This window comes from Liolophura sinensis, chromosome 1 (genome assembly GCF_032854445.1).
Source record: "Liolophura sinensis isolate JHLJ2023 chromosome 1, CUHK_Ljap_v2, whole genome shotgun sequence".
NCBI lineage: Eukaryota > Metazoa > Mollusca > Polyplacophora > Chitonida > Chitonidae > Liolophura > Liolophura sinensis.
The window spans coordinates 12,400,671-12,422,295 of record NC_088295.1 but is presented as its reverse complement, the minus strand read 5'-3'; the positions used below and the strand labels follow the sequence as shown (position 1 = coordinate 12,422,295).

Below are 21,625 nucleotides of genomic sequence, written 5' to 3'. Positions count from 1 at the left end.
AAAGTATTAGTCTAGAAACTGTATGTACAGGTACATGTTTGTCCTCATCCCACTGAAGTCTATTGGAAGACTGTATAAAATGTAGTAGTTCTCGTGGTGGTTTGCATGATTTTGTGTGTTTAATTCCTGTCCTACATGTGTCTGCTATGTACTTGTGTTTGTGCTTGCATGGTGTAAAATCATGGGAAAAAAGGGATTTAGATATTTATATTTTCTTTTTTTATATAAGTTATAAATGAATGAGGTTGTTTTGAATTTCTGGGCACACTGCAACACATTTACCATTTATTATGTTCTCCAGCATTTGGATTACCCTGGGGAATGAGTATGATCCCTGCCTTGAGAAGCCAGTGGATGGACAAGGGTTTAATGGGTACATTAGCCAGGTGAACCTGTACAACAGGGCATTAGACTTCGACACGGAGATTCCACTGATAGCCGAGAACACCACTGCAGTTCTAGCCGGAGTGGTGTTACGCTGGGCAGAGTTTGCACTCTTCCCGGGAGTGAACAGGGTACAGGGCAGCTCTGCTACACCCAAGGACGAGATATGTCCAGAAGGCTTTACTGGTCTGACATGCTCAATACGCACATACTCAGGTATGATTGTGGTGAAATTTATACATAACCCAATGTTTATGCACTTTCTTGGTTCATCTAGGCCCATCTGAGCACATCCCTAACAAAGGGTTCAGTGGTTGGATCTAACCTCACAAATGGAATTCAGTGATAATAATAGCCCTAAGACAAGGGTTTAAAGATATATCTTGCACAAAAGGACTTTGGCTTATTGCTATGTACCCTAGGTATAGATTTGACCTCCGCCATTCAGGAACAGGTATATTTCCCAGGCACAGGTTCATGTAACTGAGTATTTCCAAGAGACCTGGGATTCAGCTTGGGAGTAGGAGCCATTTTACCAGCCTAATCTGCAGTCGACATATCTAGGGTGATTTTTCTTAGCTTTACATATAAGTGAGACTGACTTTCTATTTGATAATTATTGCAGGGACAAAATTGTTATCCGCGTGTTGAGAGGGTATATGGAGATTTAAACCCTGGGTGTGAAATTGTAACCCTGAGCCACAGACATCTCTGATCTGCCAAAAAGGGGTCAGCATTTGGGAATGCATTCTGATGTACTGGAGGCATAAACTTGTGTACATGTATGCTGTAAACTGAACTCTAACCTCTGTTTATATTAAGTCATACACATGTAGGAATATTGAGGAGTGAGGTTGCATATCACTATTTTTTATTCATATTGCTGTTCCCTGACCTCCCTGAACAGATAGGAGCATGCCCCAGACGCCAATGTGCCCGTCCAATGTGGAGTTGTACTCAGAGGACAGAGTGACCACGGTACACTGGGAACCTCCCCCCACAACAGAAAATATCCACCTGAGATCGAGCGCCGGGACGGGTGAGGACCTCTCTTTCCAGGCATATATGATGGCGTTAGATTGTAAATAACTCTTGAACATAAAACCAGCTTTGAAGAAAACTACTTCTATGATTAGTGAATTGAAAATGAATATATATGTATATACTTTTGTTGGTGATTATTTTGATGTTTTTACATTTAATGAATACTGATCCAGGATGTACAGACACTATTATCAGAGCAGACACCAGGCATGTCAGTGTTGTGTGGTGTCCAAATAATCCTTGATTGCTTTTCTATGTGTTCTAATATAAATTTTATGTATATATTTTTCATAATAAACTTAAGAAAGTCAGTCAATCCAGTTGTGATTTTAACAGTTTTTCTGTTATTAAATGTTACTGATCTTGTATTTTACTGGCACGGTAATGAACTATTGATTAATGACATGGTTATCGTTTTCTATTTTAAAGTCTTTTATAACTTATGATAACATTTCTGTTTTAGGCGAGAGTTTCTTATGGGGTCGCCACTTGGTTATTTACGAGGCTAAAAATGATGAGAATTCCACAGCCATCTGTTCTTTTATTGTTTTTGTCAAAAGTAAGAAATCCATTTTATGACAGACATACTGTATGTTGATAATTAGCTAATCTATTAGCTAATGAGGAAATTGCCCTGTTTGTATTTCATTTCTATAGCAAAATCTTGCAAATGAAAACAATATCTGTTTGAGCTGTAGGCCTACCTCTAGTTACCTGCATGTATTTGTTGGAGAAATGTTCTGGAATTAAGCATGCCTAACTTCTTTTATGTACGTTTGGTTGAACTTGATAGCTGATAATTTGGATATACCTCGGCCAAATTTGGCACAAGGGTATTTTTATTATCATGCCAACAGTCCTAGAGAACAGATTCAGTGGATTTGGTGGATGACTGTCTGAAGTTAAATTTGATATTGGGCCACAATCTCTTCCTTATTGTTTCTCTAAATATGTTGAACCACACTGAACATGTAAAGGAAGGATATTGCAGTCCTTTATTGGGGCATTGTAGTGTGACAAATGATCTTGTCTCGACTTCTACAATCACATCTGACTTGACCCAAATCACTTTTTCATTCAGATGATGTGTGTAACATGACGTTAGGCCCAGACCGTGGCAGCTACGAGAAGAACATGTACCTAAGTTACACTAACTTTGAGCTGATGTGCTCTAGTAACAACCTGACGCTCACCCGCCCCACCCCAGACTTCTACACCTGTGGACCCTCAGGAAATCTGGACACAAGGACTCCCCAGAAGTATTTACCATACAGATTCCCTTCCTGTGGAAGTAAGTGATGACAACACTGACCCGGTCTCTTGCTTCTTTGCCAGAAGATTTTATTCTTAGAAAAGTGAGAATTTAGTTTAACAGTTTGGGAGAGGAAAAGCCAGAAAGGATAAAAGTAGTTCTACATTACTATAACTACATTTACCCTAGGGCTTCAGGATTTTCATCCATATATCATTAAAGTGCTGCTTCAGTCCCGAGAGGAAGCAGGTGAAAATATTAAAGTGATACGAAAGATACCCTATGGAACAGAGCTAACACCACTGTTCAAAAAGATATACAATGAATAACACTATTTATCCTCAATAAGTGAAGAGTCCTCAAAAAACAAAATCTTCGGCAGTTTCCATAAAATTTTGCTGATGTGACGTGATAATATTCCTTATGTGCCGATAAATCAGGCAGATGTGACGTCGAGTAAGGCACTACATGCTGGAATGAGGTCATGCGTGTTTGAAAGTAGGCATCTTTTGTCGATATACAAGTGTGTCTTGCGTGACTTCACACCAGACAAACTTGGAAACCACAGAAAAGTTTTGTTTCCTTTTTATCCCCCAAAACTAACAACAGCAATTTTAGTGCATTGCGATTTGTTTACAATGTAAGAAAGCAATTCAGACTGTCACGATCCTTGTCAGGTCTTGACACTGTACTAGCACTTTAAGAGATCATTATTTTAGCACTCAAGTTTTGTTGTTTTTAGTCGGGTGTTGTTAATGTTTTGGTCTTAAGAAATGGGCAGATGCCAAGTAAGTATGTGTAAGCCTGATCACTGAATCGAAAGTCCTACATGAGCTCAGTAATCTTCGTGATCTTGGACCTCAGATCACCTTTGTGAACTCTCACCTCAGGTCAGCTTTGCCAACTCCAACCTCAGATCACCTTTGTGAACTCTGACCTCAGATCACCTTTGTGAACTCTGACCTCAGATCACCTGTGTAAACTCTGACCTTGGATCGACTTTGTCTTCAATAACGCCAGTCGTCGTCATATGACTGAAAAATTGTTGAGTATGACGTTAAACCCCAAGCACTCACTCACTCACTCAGTAACGTAAGAGAAACACAGAGTATTGATGTCAACATTTTGGTGTTCTATATTTCTGCATAGTTACATGAAAATATATAATACCAAAATGTTGACTTCAGTATTTCAGGGTTACGCTTGTTTTATTTTACATCTTTGTGAGCCAGTGTTTTATTTTCTTCCCTTTCTCTTTCGTCGTCATATGACTGAAAAATTGTTGAGTACGACGTTAAACCCCAAGCATTCCCTTTCTCTTTTGTTGAAAGAATATGTCATGATTTGACATGTTCTTGTTTGTTTCAACAGAGGTGAAGTCCCCTGTGGGTGTGAAGCTTATGATAACTCTGAAGTACACGTTTAATTTGGTTTGTGATGAAAAAGCTAGAGAGGTGATCATATCTAGGATACTAGGACGGCTGCAGATACTGAACCAAGCCTATGGCAGTGAGTTATGCCAGTCATCAGATTGCTCTGATGTTCAGGTTTCTGACAACTGTTCAATCACATCAGTGCGCAGGAAGAGAGCCACAACTAGTGATCTCCTCCTCAACATAGAAATACCATATGCCAAGTAAGTTGCTTGTTATCGATTTCACAAAACTCACTCGGATTTTTGAAACCTTTTTAAAACTGTTTGAGCCAAGGCTGAATGGCTTTTAAGAAGAGGGGAGTTTTCTTTTCAGCTTTAAAAAAATGTCACCGAAATACTGCTATTCAAGCTTTGAACCATAATCCTTCATACAGAAGAATCAAAGATGGACTTTTGAGGCATCAGTGAGCTGCTTTAGTGAAGTGTGGTATCTGCACATGTACATGTGTAATTGATTCCACACACCATGGGCATGATGTGAGTTTCGTGGGAGGTTAATTGCACATGAAGAACAAAAAAATATACGCCTCAAGATTGTAGTGGAGTACATACAAGTGTATGGGTATCTCATATCAGACAGTCAGTGCTTAGATGTACTGGATAATTATGGAAATGGTTAACATTATTTACATGTGTTTGGTGCAGGAATTGGTAGGGGGGAATTTGAGCCTCCATCATTCCATCACAGGAATTGGTAGGGGGGAATTTGAACCTCCATCATTCCATCACAGGAATTGGTAGGGGGGAATTTGAACCTCCATCATTCCATCACAGGAATTGGTAGGGGGGAATTTGAGCCTCCATCATTCCATCACAGGAATTGGTAGGGGGGAATTTGAGCCTCCATCATTCCATCACAGGAACTGGTAGGGGGGAATTTGAGCCTCCATCATTCCATCACAGGAATTGGTAGGGGGGAATTTGAGCCTCCATCATTCCATCACAGGAATTGGTAGGGGGGAATTTGAACCTCCATCATTCCATCACAGGAATTGGTAGGGGGGAATTTGAGCCTCCATCATTCCATCACAGGAATTGGTTGGGGGGAATTTGAGCCTCCATCATTCCATCACAGGAATTGGTAGGGGGGAATTTGAGCCTCCATCATTCCATCAGAAAAATAATATCTCAACAACAATTAGGAAATGCTTTTAATGATTACATTCAAACTGAAACATCTCTTTAACAAGGAGGTAGCTGGGATTGGTTTTCAGTCGCATGTAAGACAATATGGTCCCAGCAACCAGTATGTTTCCTGGCTATTAAACTTTGCAAAGACAGTAACTTAAGGCCTTGACTGATTGCTTTCACACTATAGCACATAAAGCTATCAATCAGCAACTTCCATTCTGATAATGATTATGCACTGTAGTAAGGATAGTTGGGCAAAGGCCTAAGTGACTGACAAACTGCGTAAGTGACTGACAAACTGCAAAAGTGTCTGACAAACAATGTAAGTGACTGACAAAGTTGTTTCTGTATGATGTTCACTAATGACTGTATGTACTAGCAGTGTACAACCGTACACAGGTTAAAGAGTTATTCATTATGCTACTGTCAGGTGTTGGGCTGAGCCAAATCTCTGTGCTATAATTGAAGTAAGTCACTAACTTTTATGTTAGTTGTGTTAGTAATGCCTATCAAAGACACAGAAGATCATACATTCGTCCTTTTTCTTAAAGTTGTCCTTTGTTAAACCATGCAATGTTTGCTTCTACTGCAGATCACTTGTTGTAAACAATGGTGAAGCTATTTCACCTGGAGCAGTTATCCAGGAAGACATCACAGAGGATGGTTTTGACTTTAAGGTGAGTTGTGTGCCTGATATCCCGAGTAATGGCAAATCTGTGTAGTCCCCTGTTGTATAATGAACCTAGGTTCCCAATTTTGGTTAAGTTATAAAGTGTCACATAAATGTTTCTCAGATGTGAAGAAATTGTATTCACAAGAGTGTAAAAGATGAATAGTCTCCAAGATTTTGAATAGTAACCTAACTCCTCAACCTTTAGGCATATGAAAGAGCAATTTTCAGTGGAATTCATGCACACTTTTAATTGGATTTTGGAGATAAAACTACATTGGTTGTATTGGCAAGTTTCAAGGCTTCACAAAAACATAACTTTATCAGTCAGTGCAGAGTAATGCCTGCAGAAAACCCTTGAATAAACGCCTTACAAACATGCGAAAAGGTTGAAGAATATGACTCTTGTTGAACTACTGTAAATCACGTAGAGTTTAGCCAAAAATTTCTGGCTGTAAAGTTAAGCCGAGTTGCCGGAGGAGATAGCAGGGGAGAGTGATCAGCCCCCAGCTGTGCAGTAATCCCCAGTGATGACCTGGCTGCTGGCCCTCACCACATGGGCTAAACTTCTCAGGCATGGACTGTTGATTATACACACATAAGTCCATCTAGACCCTCATTGAAACATTGGTAGCGTAACAAGCCATTGATTTGTTCTCAAGGTTGTGTCCATCGTAGAAAAACAATTTTTTTTTGATCTGTGAAATAACTTGCGAAAAATGATCTAAACTTTCCCCCGGTGGTTACTTCCACACAGTTTGAGTTAGTGCAGCATGACATTTGAGATATTGGTCCAACTCCTCCCCCCCCCCCCCCCCCCACTTTAAAACTTCATGAAGGCTTAGGTTGCTAATCCACACTGCACTGGGGTCAGCTACGGTACTTGACATTGAGGTATAGAGTAAAGTATTAAGCAACAATTGCAAAAATCTGTATATTCCAAAAATACCAACACAAAACAGGCTACTAGACATATTACTTGTCAGATTGACAGGCTAAATTTGCAGGTTACACTTGTTGGCCTCAATTAAATGGGTGAATGCTTAATTGTTCAGGTTATGTTTGGATCGCCCATTGAAAGTATTTTCCCGGTAACGGTTTTGTCCATTCACAACCCCATAAATAAATTTAACAAATTGGCATATTTCAGCAATATAGGTCTGATTGGTAAGTATCAGTAATCAAACTCTCGTAAAATAACAGTCGAGTTTGCCGTGTCTCACACACATTATTTCGTTACAATGGAACTCTCCTCCCATTTCAGACCAATTCTATTTTCCCGCCTTATCAAATTGCGTACCTTCAGTTCATCACATAAAACTGAATTTGGCAAAGTTTCTGAAACTAGATTTACCACATGTTGTAACCTCATTCTCACATTGTTGTGTCAGCTGATTGCCATGCACTGGACTGAGTCAAGTGCACATAAATGTCTACAGTTAACTGACAGCTTACCGATTTCAACACTGACCAATTAGATGCATTTATTTTCACTGACTCTTCCCTTGAGATAGTCACAAATGTAAAGTTTCCCACCAAATCTAGACTAGCAGACAGAGGTCCATTAATTTACATCGAGCCCCATGCCCTGTCATATGCATACACCGGAAGTTTGGGGAGACCACTATGGACTTTGCTACTAAACCATTTCAGTAAAGCCAAGTAGTCATGTATTTCAGTTGTTTATGCAACACGTGTAAACAGTTGACAAAACATCAGGCAGTCAGATTGGGTGGCTGGTGTGATTGACGGGTTCCTTAAACTGGATATATGTTGAAACGTCAAGCACTGTGCCCAGAGCGAAAGGCTGGGATTAGCCATGACATCAATACAACTCAGCCATTTATATCTGAATACTCAATAGGTTATAGTTCTATTGGGCAAGAAATAGTCTTGCAAGCTATACATGAAACTTGCATTCTGGTTGAAGATATTGTCACCAAGGTGGAATTAATGTCAACGCTGTATTTACTATGTCCCTTGCAATAATCTGGTAATTGGGTGCCAGCCCACTGAACGATGTTGATGAATCTGCCGATGAGCCAGGCCATCCACCTGGCTTGGCTTGGACTAGTAGACCTATTCTTCAATAATCCCACAGTTTGTGTCAGCAGACATTTTCATAACTAATCTCATAACTCCTTTTCACCTGCCTGTCTAGCAAGCCAGAGCGTGTCAGGTACTTGTCAAGTGAGTGAGATAACAGGTTCAAATTAGCAGTTTGATTTAGTATAAAAGGCCATACCTCAACTTGGTATGGCAGATAGGAAGTTATTGTCACATTAGTAAGTTTGTGTACTCCTACACGGTAAATCCAGAGTGTGTTTTGGTTGTCATTTAATCGGTTGTATTGGGTGTTCCTACTACTATCAAATTGTACATAGTTGTTGTTACATTACAACACTGTCTTCTGGACTTACTTTTGTGATCATTGAGCCACTTCCCGGCTAGCTCTCCAAACAGCAATTTATGGATAGTGGCTCGGTTATAATGTGTAGAGATGGTACTTTTGCTAACATTTCATTGCCCTCTGCAGCATTTTGTACAACAGCTGTATGTTTTGTGAGCGTGTTTATTGGTCTTGTCACAGGTATGTACAATCCTTTGAACACACTGCGCAGACCCCACTGACCCTCAGCTGTGTCCAGTTACCAAGAATCACAACTAGGCACAAGAAATCATGGGATACACTTTTTAAAATCATCGGCTAAACTCTACGTGATTTACAGTATTACAAAATTCCCCTTGAATCTTTCCTTGTACATGTATTTGTCAGCTTGTGATCCTAGTATCTGCTCATGTTATGTAGGACGCTCTGTCAGGCATTTATCTGAATGAGGACACTTATGATGTTGATGTTACCCCTCAGTGCCCACAAGGGGAAGGCCTCGTTGATGGGATTTGTGGTAAGAAGCTCATAGCCTTTGTTTGTATAGTTTTTGCTCTGGATTAATGTTATATGTACTGTTTAAAATGGATAGCGATATACATGTTTTGGTGTGTTTCTGTTGTAAAAAGTATTGCAGATTCAAGGTAAAATTTCCAGACTGGATGGGATATCACGAATTGTAAGCTTGAGAGACGTGATGTTTATGCAGTGTCGAAAGCAGATAATTCATAATATCCCTTCCCAGAACATGCACCATATGCTCTATTATTACCAAAAATAAATTCTTATTTGGTAATTTAAATTGCTGAATTTGCATGTCGATAGCGAAGTGAGTCTTAATCTCATTAGCGTGAGATCTTTGGCTATTGCCTTGTGAATGTGAGTGGATATTAGCATGAGATCGCTGGTTTTTGCCTTGTGAATGTGAGTGGATATTAGCATGAGATCGCTGGCTATTGCCTTGTGAATGTGAGTGGATATTAGGGTGAGATTGCTGGCTATTGCCTTGTGAATGTGAGTGGATATTAGGGTGAGATCGCTGGCTATTGCCTTGTGAATGTGAGTGGATATTAGGGTGAGATCGTTGGCAATTGCCTTGTGAATGTGAGTGGATATTAGGGTGAGATCGCTGGCAAATGAATGAGATGTCTCTTTGTTTAAGCATATTATCATTATACTTTCACATGTACATCTTGTTGTGCGGAATGTTGTGTGACGTATTGACCAGTGGAAACCAAGAACCATTCTATGAGGTGCAATAATATCAGGTTATTGTGAAGTGTTTTGTACATTATGAAATGGTATTGTACATGTAGTCCATGTTGTGTTGAAAATCCGTATTGGATGAGATGTGTGCGTCCAGTGTGGATATGCATCACAACACGGACAAGTACAATATCACTTCATAATGTACAAAGCTTTTCACAATAACATATTTATTATATAGTTGATCGTGTCTGAGAACTTAAACCTCTCACAAAAATAACGCTTGAAGATATGCATACAGATTCAGCCCGTCTATAGGAAGGTCTTTTGATCTCCCTGTTATCAGCTGGTAATGCACTCTGTATCCAACGCTTGTATATTCCTTAGTGGCTTTTGATCTTCACTTTCGTATTTTGCAGAATTTGGAAATTAGCAAATAATGAAATGTATTCCCCCGTCCACATTTCCTGGTCAATGATTACAGAAATGCGGAGAGCAAATGATAAACACAGCTGCGACCCTTGCCCAATACTTTTAGTGTATGAAGTAACCTGCCTTTGCTATTATACAGTGTAAGAAAAATATGGCTGTCCGGGATCCAGTATCACTCCAAGTACAGGGTGGTCATGTGGTATGATCCGACTGATTTCATTGGACCACTTTTATAGCTTTATAATAATATGTATTATGGGTTTTATATCCATTTTCAGTCTTCTTTATCATCCCTTGTCTTTCAGTTTTATGTGGGCGGGGCTACGAGCACAGTGCACTGATTCAGTTATGTGAGGCGTGTCCTGTCGGTGAATATAAGGACGATGGACAAGCAGCTTGCGTGAGCTGTGGGACTGGGTTTACAACCATGACCCCAGGCTCCCCATCACAAGCAGATTGTAAAGGTCAGGGATAATACTTCAATTCACCGACCTTCCCGCATGTACATGTTAATTATGAGACATCCTATCCTTAAACTGACTTTTATAATATATTATTACAATGACCCGAGAGCCTGATTAATGCCATCACAGTGAGTTGAAGTCCATCTCATGCTGGCCTCCTCTCCAGGTCTGCCAACAGTCTGCATACTGCAAGGGGCGGTGTCCATTAACTGCTAAGGCAGTGTTACGGGAATTGTTAAGGTTGTATCTTGTGAAGAACTGTGTGTATTGAGATCCGGTTTTACATACATACCAGTACGTGTAAAGTACATAATGTAAGGGGCTCAATTGTTGATGCCCTTTGTATATATTAATTACCATAAATTACAGTATCCACAACTTAGCATTTTGCACATTGGAATCAGTGTTAATAAAGGTAAATGTTAAAGGTTGTATTTCAAAAAGTAGTGCATGAATAACAGAAACCTTAAAAATTTTAAAAATATTAGACATAATCTGAGAGTTTTCATTTCCTTGAACGCACACTCAGACAGTATTCTGGGCATGGATCTCAGTAGGCATGAACATTCCCCTGGATTTGTTCACAAATCAAGGAAAACCTCTTCCTGCTGTTTAATGCAATACTTCAGCTAGTCACCACAATGTGGCTGAAATATTACTGACAAATATTACTGACGAATATTACAATCATTACATTCTTATTATCAAAAAGAAATGGTTTAACATATGGTTTTGATTATCTCATCTGTTCATTATTATCTTGTCTGATATTAATGCAGATGTGCTGTCAGTGACTGTGATTATAATTGCAATTATGCAAACTATTGATTCTTATTCCACTAATGTGTAGAAGAGAATATCAATGAATTTGAAAGTTACCCTCTTTAAATATTAAAATATATTAAAATATTAGGTTTGAAATAAAAACTTTAGTAACATTACTAGTTTAAAGAAGGTATGTTTATCTTGTTCCAGAATCTTGTGGTGTAGGTCATTACTACAAGGACAGTGGCTGTGTGCCCTGTGAGGTAGGATTTTACCAGCCCACCCCTGGCCAGTTTGTCTGCCTGCCCTGTGGGGTGGCACAAACCACCTTAACAGAGGGCTCTGATGCTCAAGAAGATTGCTTCAGTGAGTTATCTATTATTAAAATGAGTTCTAGTAATTGTCACTGATTTTGCACATTTATGTTCCATGTATTGAAAAGTATTGGTGGGCTTCTTAGGCTCACGCGGTTAGCATACCAGTGTGGTGCAATGGCCCAGGAGTCTCTCACAAATGCGGCTTTGTGAGTTCAAGCCCAGCTCATGCTGGCTTCCTCTCTGAACGTACATAAGAAAGTCTGGCAGCAACCTGCAGATGATCGTGGGTTTCCGCCGTGCTCTGCTCAGTTTTCTCGCACCGTAATACTGGCTGCCATTGTACTAGTGAAATATTCTTAAGTATGATGTAAAGCATCAGTCAAATAAATAGATAAATTTAAAGGTATTGAGGAATGTTTTCAAGCACATTCTTCCAATGTACATAGGTGTTGTAAATTAAAAGCAGTTATTTACAAGTTATGTATGGCATTTGCGCCTGCCGAGAAATTTTGTAGGCATTGTGGATAGAGTAATTTCTGTAAAAGCCTGTCCTGTCATTTGATACAGAAGTCTACTGGTGTCTGTTTCATGAAACAGGCGCAAATTGCACCTGGTGTGATGTATTTTCCACTGCAACAAAGAAAGCATGCATAGGACTATATGTGTTTGTATGACAAATGTAGCATCATTACATACATGTAATTAAACATGTGTTACTTAGTTTGATAAACTTGGTAAGGTGACAATCAGTTGATACTTTACTCAGCTCACTATTTAATTGTTGTAGATAAGTGCGATGCTGGGTTTGAACTGGTACAAACAGGTGACTGCGAACCGTGTGACATTGGGTTCTACCGCCCTCAGGATGCCGATTCTAACTGTGTGAGCTGCCCAGTAGGGTGGGTGACACCTACCAAACAGTCAGCAGCACTGGAGAACTGCACTGTGGGTATGTACTGCACCGTGGGTATGTACTACACTGTGGGTATGTGCGTGGGTATGTACTGTACTGTGGGTGATGTACTGCACTGTGGGTATTTGTTTGGGTGTGTATTGTGCTGTGGGTGATGTACTACACTGCAGGTCTGGCTTCCTCTCCGGCCATACATGGAAGGTCTGCCAGCCACCTGCAGTTGTTTGTTGCCTTTTCCCTGGCTCTGCCCGGTTTCCTCCCACTGTAATGCTGGCCGCTGTCGTATAAGTGAAATGTTCTTGTAACGAGTACATTGTAAAACACCAAGCAAATAATAAATAAATAAATAAGTACTACACTGTGGGTAAGTGTGTTTCTGTGTTATGCACTGTGGATGATTTACTACACTGTGGGTATGTACTGTACTGTGGGTATGTACTACACTCTGGGTATGTGCTGTACTGTGGGTATTTGTGTGGGTGTGCTGCATTGTGGGTGATGTACTACACTGTGGGTGATGTACTGTACTGTGGATATTTGTGTGGGTGTGTACCATACTGTGGGTATTTACTACACTGTGAGTATGTGCATGGGTGTGTACTGCTGTGTGGGTGATGTACTACACTGTGGGTGATGTACTGTACTGGGTGTGTACTACACTGTGGGGGATGTACTACACTGTGGGTATGAACTGTACTTGGTGTGTTCTACACTATGGGTGGTGTACAACAATGTGGGTACATGTATGTGCTGTACTGTGGGTATTTGTGTGGGTGTGCTACATTTTGGGTGATGTACTACTCTGTGGGTATGTACAGCACTGTGAGGTACTACACTGTGGGTATGTACTGCACTGTGGGTATATGTGTGGGTGTGTACTGCTTTGTGGGTATGTGTGTGGGTGTGTACTACACTATGAGTGATGTTCTGCACTGTGGGTATATGCTGTACTGTGGGTATTTTTGTGGGTGTGCTGCACTGTGGGTGATATACCACACTGTGGGTATGTGCATGGGTGTTTACTGCTCTGTGGGTGATGTACTACACTGTGAGTGATGTACTACACTGTGGGTATGTATTGTGCTGGGTGATGCACTGCACTGTGGGTTTGTATTGTGCTGGGTGATGTACTGCACTGTGGGAATATACTGTACTGGATGAGGTACTGCACCGTAGGTATGTATTGTGCTGGGCGAGGTACTGCACTGTAGGTATGTATGTCAGTATGTACTGCACTGTGGGTATGTACTACACTGGATGAGGTACTGCACTGTGAGTATGTATTGTGCTGGGTGAGGTACTGCATTGTGGGTATGTATTGTACTGGATGAGGTACTGCACTGTAGGTATTTATTGTGCTCGTACTGCACTGTAGGTGTGTATGTCAGTATGTACTGCACTGTGGGTATGTACAGCATTGTGGGTGAACTACTGTACTCTGGGTATGCACTGTACTGGATGAGGTACTTCATTGTGGGTATGTATTGTGCTGGGTGAGGTACTGCACTGTGGATATGTACTGTACTGGATGAGGTACTGCACTGTGGTATGTATTGTGCTGGGTGAGGCACTGCACTGTGGGTGTATTGTACTGGATGAGGTACTGCACTGTTGGTATGTATTGTACTGGGTGAGGTACTGCATTTTGGGTATGTACTGTGCTGGATGAGGTACTGCATTGTGGGTATGTATTGTGCTGGGCGAGGCACTGCACTGTGGGTATGTATTGTGCTGGGCGAGGTACTGCACTGTAGGTATATACAGCATTGTGGATGGACTACTGTACTGTTGGTATGTAGTGTACCAGGTGAGGTACTGCACTGTGGGTATGTACTGTACCAGATGAGGTACTACACTGTGGGTATGTATTGTGCTGGGTGAGGTACTGCCCTGTGGGTATGTATGTCAGTATGTACTGCACAGTGGAGTGTGTACAGCATTGAGGATCCACTACTGCACTGTGGGTATTCCTGTGAATATGTACTGCGTTGTGATGAGGTACTTCATTGTAAGTGAGGTATAAATAATACAAATGATAACAAATCAAATACCATCAAAATTCAAATAGAAATGTTGTATTGCATATGTATTAATTTCTTCACATTCCAGTAATCAGTAGAGATTATAGATTTGAGAGAACAATTAAAATTTTGTTTGCCAGGGAAGTAGTAAATGCATGATCATTGTTGATTTCTATAGCAGAGTTAGTGCTGAGTTTAAGCATCATGGACAGAGTTGTATGTTTTTTGTTTATTCTCCAGTGGACTGTGCAGCTGGTTACCGTGCCAGTGGCAGTGACTGTGTGATTTGCCCACAAGGAACATACCAGCCTATGCCTTACCAAGATATTTGTCTGCCATGCCCTGGAAATAACAGCACTCGCTCAGCAGGCTCCATAAGCCTGTCTGACTGTGAAAGTGAGAATAAGTCTTGCTTTCTTTAAAAGTTGATGCATGCATATACATGTAGCTAAATTCAGTGTGCATGCGGTAATAGGGTTTACTCATTGGAGATCCGTGACTGCTCTGAAATTTTCAAGTTGTTCTTGGCTTTAACTTTGGCCATTGTTGAGTACGGCATAGAGCATAACCAAATAAAAATAAATAAATTGGAGATATGTGACTGGAATGGGCAAGTAGCTGTAGGGTCCCACGGAAGAAATCAGTGTCTAATTCTTAAGATTTGACTCATGCCCAGATAACTTCAAGTTTTAATGAAGACCCAAACTCTTCTGCTCTTGAATTTGACGTTTTATAAAGGTATCTCATTTACATTCACCATAGCAACCTGTCTCCTTAAGGTTGATAGCATTGAAATAAATGTTTAATAACATGTAATTATTTTATATCTAACATAATGCCCAGAAGGTTATCTGAAGAAAGTTATCTGGTTATTTATGTAGGTGGTAAAAATTATTAATTTCCTTTAATAAAGAATGGTAGTTGATACATATCATGATGGTAATTCACAAGTAAATCTATACTGTTTTGTAAAACTGTACCAAATGTTTTCATCCAGAATAATGCCTTGCAATCTCACAGAATTCCAGTGTATGTTGGTACTGAGTACAGCTTTCTTTCCACCTGCTGTTCAGGTTATTGTCCCTCTGGAGAGGAGAAACAGGCTGACTCCTCCTGTCAGAGCTGTGATGTAGGCTTCTACAAGGACAACACTGAGGATTTGTTTGGGGAGTGTACACTGTGTGCAGAGGAGTTCATAACGGCAGGACTGGGAGCAGACTCCGCCTTAAACTGTTCCATTCGTGAGTAGGCGACAGTCCTCCAGCTTTATCCGGTAATACTTATAACTAGTGCTCTGTGGCCTCTTTTTAAACTGAGCAGGATCTAGTATTGTGAAAGTTGTTATGCCACATTCACTGTGAATATGATTGGTCTAATTGTCTTCACTTGGGAGCAAGGATGAAAGTGGTATAAGGACATTTCCTTTTAATGTGAGGGGATATCAAATGTCTGCATTGAAAATAAATTAATCATCGTACAAGAAACAGCACAAATTGAATGTGGAGTATCAGGAAAATAGAGGTAAAGTTTGGGGAAAAATATGTACCTGCATTAATAGCTAGAGGTCTATGTAGAGTGAGCATATGCATATGTAAAAAGGGAAATACTTGTAAAACAATTATCATCACAGATGGAATGAGCAAACAAAGGACAGCTGAAAGACAAAAATACATGTACAAAAAAGATAATGAAGAATCAGTGGGAAGGGAGGAAGAAACTGACCATCTATGATTCATTGGTTTGTGTGTTACACAGATCGTAAGATACCAAAAGGCTTCTTTTCCTTCTATACTGCTGTCATATGCATAAAAGTCACAACAATGGTGTAACAAGTCGATTTTCTTGTACATGTTTCAGGGAACTGCTCAGTGGGAACCTTCAGGAACACATTAAATGAGTGCGAACCATGTGGGGTAGGGTATTACCAGCCAGAGAAGTGGCGGGAGAGTTGCATCCTGTGTCCTCAAGACAAAGTCACAGCCATGGAGAGGTCAACCAGCATCACAGAATGCACCATCAGTAAGCCTAGCTTTAGCTTCAGCAACATGTAGTAGTATTGTTGTACTAGCACTGATAATGCAGACTACTGGTCAGTTTATGTACAATTTATTTTATTGTATTTCTGGCCAACATATACATGTATGAAGATGGGTATACAAAAGATACATAGATTCCACTGATCATTCCACTCAGATAACCATTAAACTGAATGATCCTAGCAGTCTGTCATGACATTCACACAGCATGTAATGCTATTTTAGTTTGACTCCTGCTCCCATTGTGTGTGCTACTTCAGTGACGATACTAAAGAAGCCTTTTGCACGTTTTTACAATCAATGGAAGACCATATAATTGTCATCCACTAGTTTGGCAAACAAATTTGTATGTCACAAGTGGGTAAGTTTATCAGTCAGTTGCCAAATGTCAGTGGATTATCAGGGCACTTCAGTTTTCCAATCCTTAAAAATAACTGATACCATATGAGTGTAAATTCTTTTTAATCAACAATCAATAGATAAATATGCCGCTGTCTGATGTCTCTTGGTAGCATATGTGTGCAGGTATGGCTTTGTTTATTACATTGATTGTTCGTAATTTTACAGATAGCTGCCACCCAGGCAGGCAGGAGATCAATGGGACATGTGTGCCCTGTGAAGTGGGTTATTACAAGAGTAGCTTTGGTACTGGACCATGTGTGCAGTGCTCAGGGACTTTCATTACCATGGACAAAGGAGCTACAAGCCCGAGTGATTGTGATATAGGTAAGGTACTATATTCACACAGGTCCTGTGTTGGAGGACAGGCAGGTATTGATAAGAAGAAAATATCCATTATACATAACGGTATCAAAAGATTTGATAATTGTTTAAATGTTCTTGACGACAACATGTATCTCACCAGTAAAGCTCACCGTTATACTTTAATATTTATGGAGTGGAAGGTGTTAAGTTGCAGTGGGTTGGGGTGTGATTTCTCTCCCAACAGTAACTTTCTAAACCCAGCCCACTGCCATTGTACATGTACAGCACATGCAAACTACAGGCAAACCATCAGTGATACCCTTTGTGAGAACTTTTATCCAGGCTTTTATGAGATTTCCTGACCTGGAATACATTTTTGCATCATTAATTCTATTTCTGCATCTGTACTTTTTTGCTGATACACTTGCATGGCGTGAATTGGCCATTGAATTGCTTTTATTGAGTCATGGTCATATTGTATTTGCAGAGTATTTTATCAAGACTTATAATTATTGATACTACTGTAAATGTTCTTATTTTATGAGTGGAAGTGCAAAAAACCTTGTTTTAAGTGGACTGCTTTCTCCAAATGTACGGTAATTAAAATGTGTGTGAGTGTAGTATAACTTGGGATATGAGAATTACCAGTGGGCTGTGACAGGTTTCCTAGGGTACACTTATTCTTTGCCAGGTAGAACCTTGACAGTTGTATATTGAGTGCTCATGCTAAAGAGTTGCTTTAGGAAGACATTGAAGCCATCTTGACAAACTATGTATTCTGGCTAACTACGTAGCTACAGTGAGAGTGACTACAGTCTGAGCATTTCCTTTACCCCCTATCCGTTTGCTTGAGGTGTGTTAAATGTATCCATCGACATTATTTCATTGTTGTGCGTCCTTCTGCGTATTGTCAGCCAAAATGCAGATGTCAGGTTGCTTTTCTTTACAACACAGTATTGTTTTAGCTCAAGTTTTGTTTTTATGTGTAGGATACGTATCCAAAATAACACGAGTGTATTAACGCTATTTTGCAGTGGCGTGTGATCCAGGACACTACAACAACAGCAATCATTGCTCTCCCTGTCCTTATGGGCAGTATCAGCCTAATAAGTGGAAGAATGACTGTCTTACCTGTGACCCAGGAACAGTTACCTTGGTACTAGGGGCTATAATGAAGTCTGAATGTGTAGGTAAGTAATGATCACATGTCTGTGAAGGCTATGGACTGAAGACATGATTGTGGATACCTTATGGCATATCTGCAGTTGTATGATGTACTTCCTATTTGAAGTATTTAATTTTTGCTTCAGTATTTTGTTATGTTACCTTTATGTAGGCTTTTGAAAATGTTGTATTGTATGGTATGCTCCTCTGGATTTGGAAACAATATTTGATTATCAGTGGAAATGCAATAGTCAAAACCCCAATCATTTCATTTTCTATAATTGAAACTATCTGTATCTTGAAGTCCATGTAAAGTTTCAAGTGTCACAACTAAAATAAGTGTCGCATATAAATATAGTGTAATTGGCTATAGTTTGTGTGACTGCCTATAGTTACATTGCTATAACATATAGTGACTTTGCCATTGTTTCTCCTTCCTAATACCTGAATGTGTCATGCACTCAGAGCCACTTTCTGTCTTACACTGTATTAATGCTCGTGCTGACTGTGTATGTTTGATGTGTTACCCACCTGTACCCACCAGAGGACTGTGACAAGGGGACAGAATACAACATTGATACCCAGACATGTACCCAGTGTGAGAGGGGATTGTACAGAGACAAGGCTAGCCTGTCACAAGTCCAGTGTGTTAGCTGTCCTGATGGCTGGGTCACCCCCACCCATGGGGCCAAGAGGACAGAGGACTGTGATATGCGTAAGGCTTTATTCTCGTCTGTCATGGCCGAATTTATGACAGTTTGTTAAAGGTTTATAATTTATATGAAAAGGAAGTGAAAATTTAGGATTTCCTTTACTAATAAAAGTGTTAAATTCATTCCACATATTTAGGTATCACTTTTGATATTACATTTTTATATTTCATTCCCAGTTATCCTGATACCAAAACAGAAACATTTGTTTTATTACATTGAAGTGTTTTGTTGCATGGTGTAGGGATAAAGGTATGTATGACTATCCCAGTTGCGTTGGAAGAAATTAGAAGTAGGAGGGCCTTAAAGGATTAGTGTACAGATTCATTATTTATTCTTAATTAGCTACCACTGTATATGTTGTTAAATTGAGCGTCCAAAAAACATTGGAAAAGGTTGGAACAAGTAATATGGCACTTAAAATCACTAGATAATGAGGCTGGTTTTATGCATTTATCCGCCAACTTCCAATAGTCTCTGCCGTTTTACATCTTACAAGTCCAACCTTTACGAGCTGTCAGAGTTTTGAGAGTTAGGTCAGTGTTAAAAAGTTACACTAGTCACAACGAGCGTATTGATTTTCTCCAAGAAATAGTATGCTGTTCTGCATACTTTGGTAAAAACAGGTCGTCCTACTTGTATCTTTTCACTGTACACAGCTCTCTTCAGAATGCCGACAGTAACATGCAGGCCAACCGGTAGTTGTCATCGCACATAGATATGAATTTAGAATCCTGCGGGGAATAGAATATTTATTGTGAAGCGAACAGAAGGAAAGATCTTAAAATTAACACACTAAATATGGAGTGTAACACAGGGTAAAGCTATAGCTTACCAGTCCTTATATTGCCTGGGCCAGTGTGGTTGGATATGTCTGGACAGAGATCAAATTCAGCGTCTGAAAACTCAGAATCTGAAGGCTGGCCAGAAATTGGAACTTTAACGTTAGTTCTCAGCCATTGCGGGACATCGAGGAAGGGGCCTGGACAGCATAGAGCCATAAACGTGACATGCTGAAAATGAAAGAGTTTTAAAAAGTTTACCTCAGCACATTAGGTGAGAATCCAGGGCACACTTCGGTCCTGGAGGCTCTGTGACCTTAGTTTTCCATAGATGTGCACTGTTTTTTCATCAGCCATTCAAAAGTAAAGCACCATGATACATGTATGGTGTTTAAAAAACAGCAGAGCGCTCTAAAATAAAAAAGATTAAAACTACCAATTGGGTTGGGGTGGCGGGTTTGGCAATTTGACAGTCTATCCCATTGCTTTAGTCCGTGGTCAGCCTAAGCCCTGGAAGCTTGGTACCCTATAGATGCCATGTAAGACAAGTTTTCAGCCTTTCAAAGTTCATTGGTGCCCAAGGTGTGCTTTCTGAAAAAATACTGAGCAATAATTTGCCAAAAGTGTTAAAAAATTAGAAGTCAGTGTGGCGAGTTTAGGAGTCAGGACTCAGAGGTTAACATTGGAGCTCTGTTGATTATAAAGCTGTTACCAAGCATATCTGGACCCCACCTCTTTAAAAGTGTGTTGCCCTGCACCCCTCCCCCCTCCAATCCGGCAGCACTATTTTCAATATTTTTGGATACACAAGGCAAAATATGAAAGTTTTCTTAAGAGGGGTTTCAGTAACTGGCCACTTGTCCATATGACTAAGTAATTATTGAAGTCAGTGGTTCTGACTCAAATCAGTAAAACTTCAAAAACAGACCATGCAGCATGTACATTGTATGTATGTATGTTCGTGAAATGAACCAGAATGTCGTGATGAACTTGTTGCTGAAGTACTGTTTACAATTGGTCTTGTGTACATCACCACTGATCTGAAACATTTTAATTAAGATTTTAAATGTTGTATAGGCAAACTTGTTCATATGAAAACATTTTTACTTTAATTTATCCTATAATTAAATAATTACATGTGATTCCAATTGGACAAATACAACTTATCTGGGCCTCTGTTTGCCTTTTTCTTAAGTTTTTTTCTTTAAAAAGCTTTCTTACATAAATAAAATGTGGTGTTCCTCTCCATGTAATCATTCAATTGTATGCTGGCACCTGTAACAATCAGGTGTATCAGGTTACACATCATCACACTGTGTATATAACCAGTAGGCCTATCTCCTGGCATTGCAAAGGTGTTTATCTTGACACTACAGGTAACTGCAGTGCTGGGACTTTCTGGAATTCCACATCTAGTGATTGTGTCAAATGTCCAAAGGGTCAGTACCAGCCCGAGGTGTGGTCGTCCAGCTGTCTGAAGTGTCCTGCTCAGACCACTACCATAGAGGATGGAGCTGACAAGAGTTCAGACTGCCTGGGTAATTTAGGCTATCTGCCAAAATGTTTGTCAGTAAGATGACACATGAACATGTGATAATAATCACTTGTATAGTAATGAAAACTTATTTTTGTATCAGTATCATTATTTCCAGGCCATCACCTTGGACTTGTATTTACAAGATACTTTTACTTGTATTTACAAGATGCTTGTTTACAAGACACTTGTATTTGTATTTACAAGACACTTGTATTTGTATTTACAAGATACTTTTACTTGTATTTACAAGATACTTGTATTTCATAGG

At 39.8% G+C, this 21,625-nt stretch overlaps 1 protein-coding gene across 1 annotated transcript in view; it reads left to right on the top strand.

The window, feature by feature from the left end:
- The window catches only part of LOC135463745 (uncharacterized), a 110,879-nt gene that overhangs the window by 59,184 nt on the left and 30,070 nt on the right, over positions 1 to 21,625 (top strand). The window contains exons 53-69 of the mRNA XM_064741206.1: positions 302 to 600; positions 1,292 to 1,423; positions 1,892 to 1,987; positions 2,510 to 2,719; positions 4,022 to 4,316; positions 5,839 to 5,923; positions 8,726 to 8,822; positions 10,249 to 10,407; positions 11,383 to 11,538; positions 12,277 to 12,438; positions 14,664 to 14,819; positions 15,497 to 15,664; positions 16,281 to 16,442; positions 17,027 to 17,185; positions 18,199 to 18,354; positions 18,873 to 19,043; positions 21,197 to 21,358. Coding sequence (XP_064597276.1) covers positions 302 to 600; positions 1,292 to 1,423; positions 1,892 to 1,987; positions 2,510 to 2,719; positions 4,022 to 4,316; positions 5,839 to 5,923; positions 8,726 to 8,822; positions 10,249 to 10,407; positions 11,383 to 11,538; positions 12,277 to 12,438; positions 14,664 to 14,819; positions 15,497 to 15,664; positions 16,281 to 16,442; positions 17,027 to 17,185; positions 18,199 to 18,354; positions 18,873 to 19,043; positions 21,197 to 21,358 — 2,825 coding nt within the window. The remainder of the gene's footprint in view (positions 1 to 301; positions 601 to 1,291; positions 1,424 to 1,891; positions 1,988 to 2,509; positions 2,720 to 4,021; positions 4,317 to 5,838; positions 5,924 to 8,725; positions 8,823 to 10,248; positions 10,408 to 11,382; positions 11,539 to 12,276; positions 12,439 to 14,663; positions 14,820 to 15,496; positions 15,665 to 16,280; positions 16,443 to 17,026; positions 17,186 to 18,198; positions 18,355 to 18,872; positions 19,044 to 21,196; positions 21,359 to 21,625) is intronic.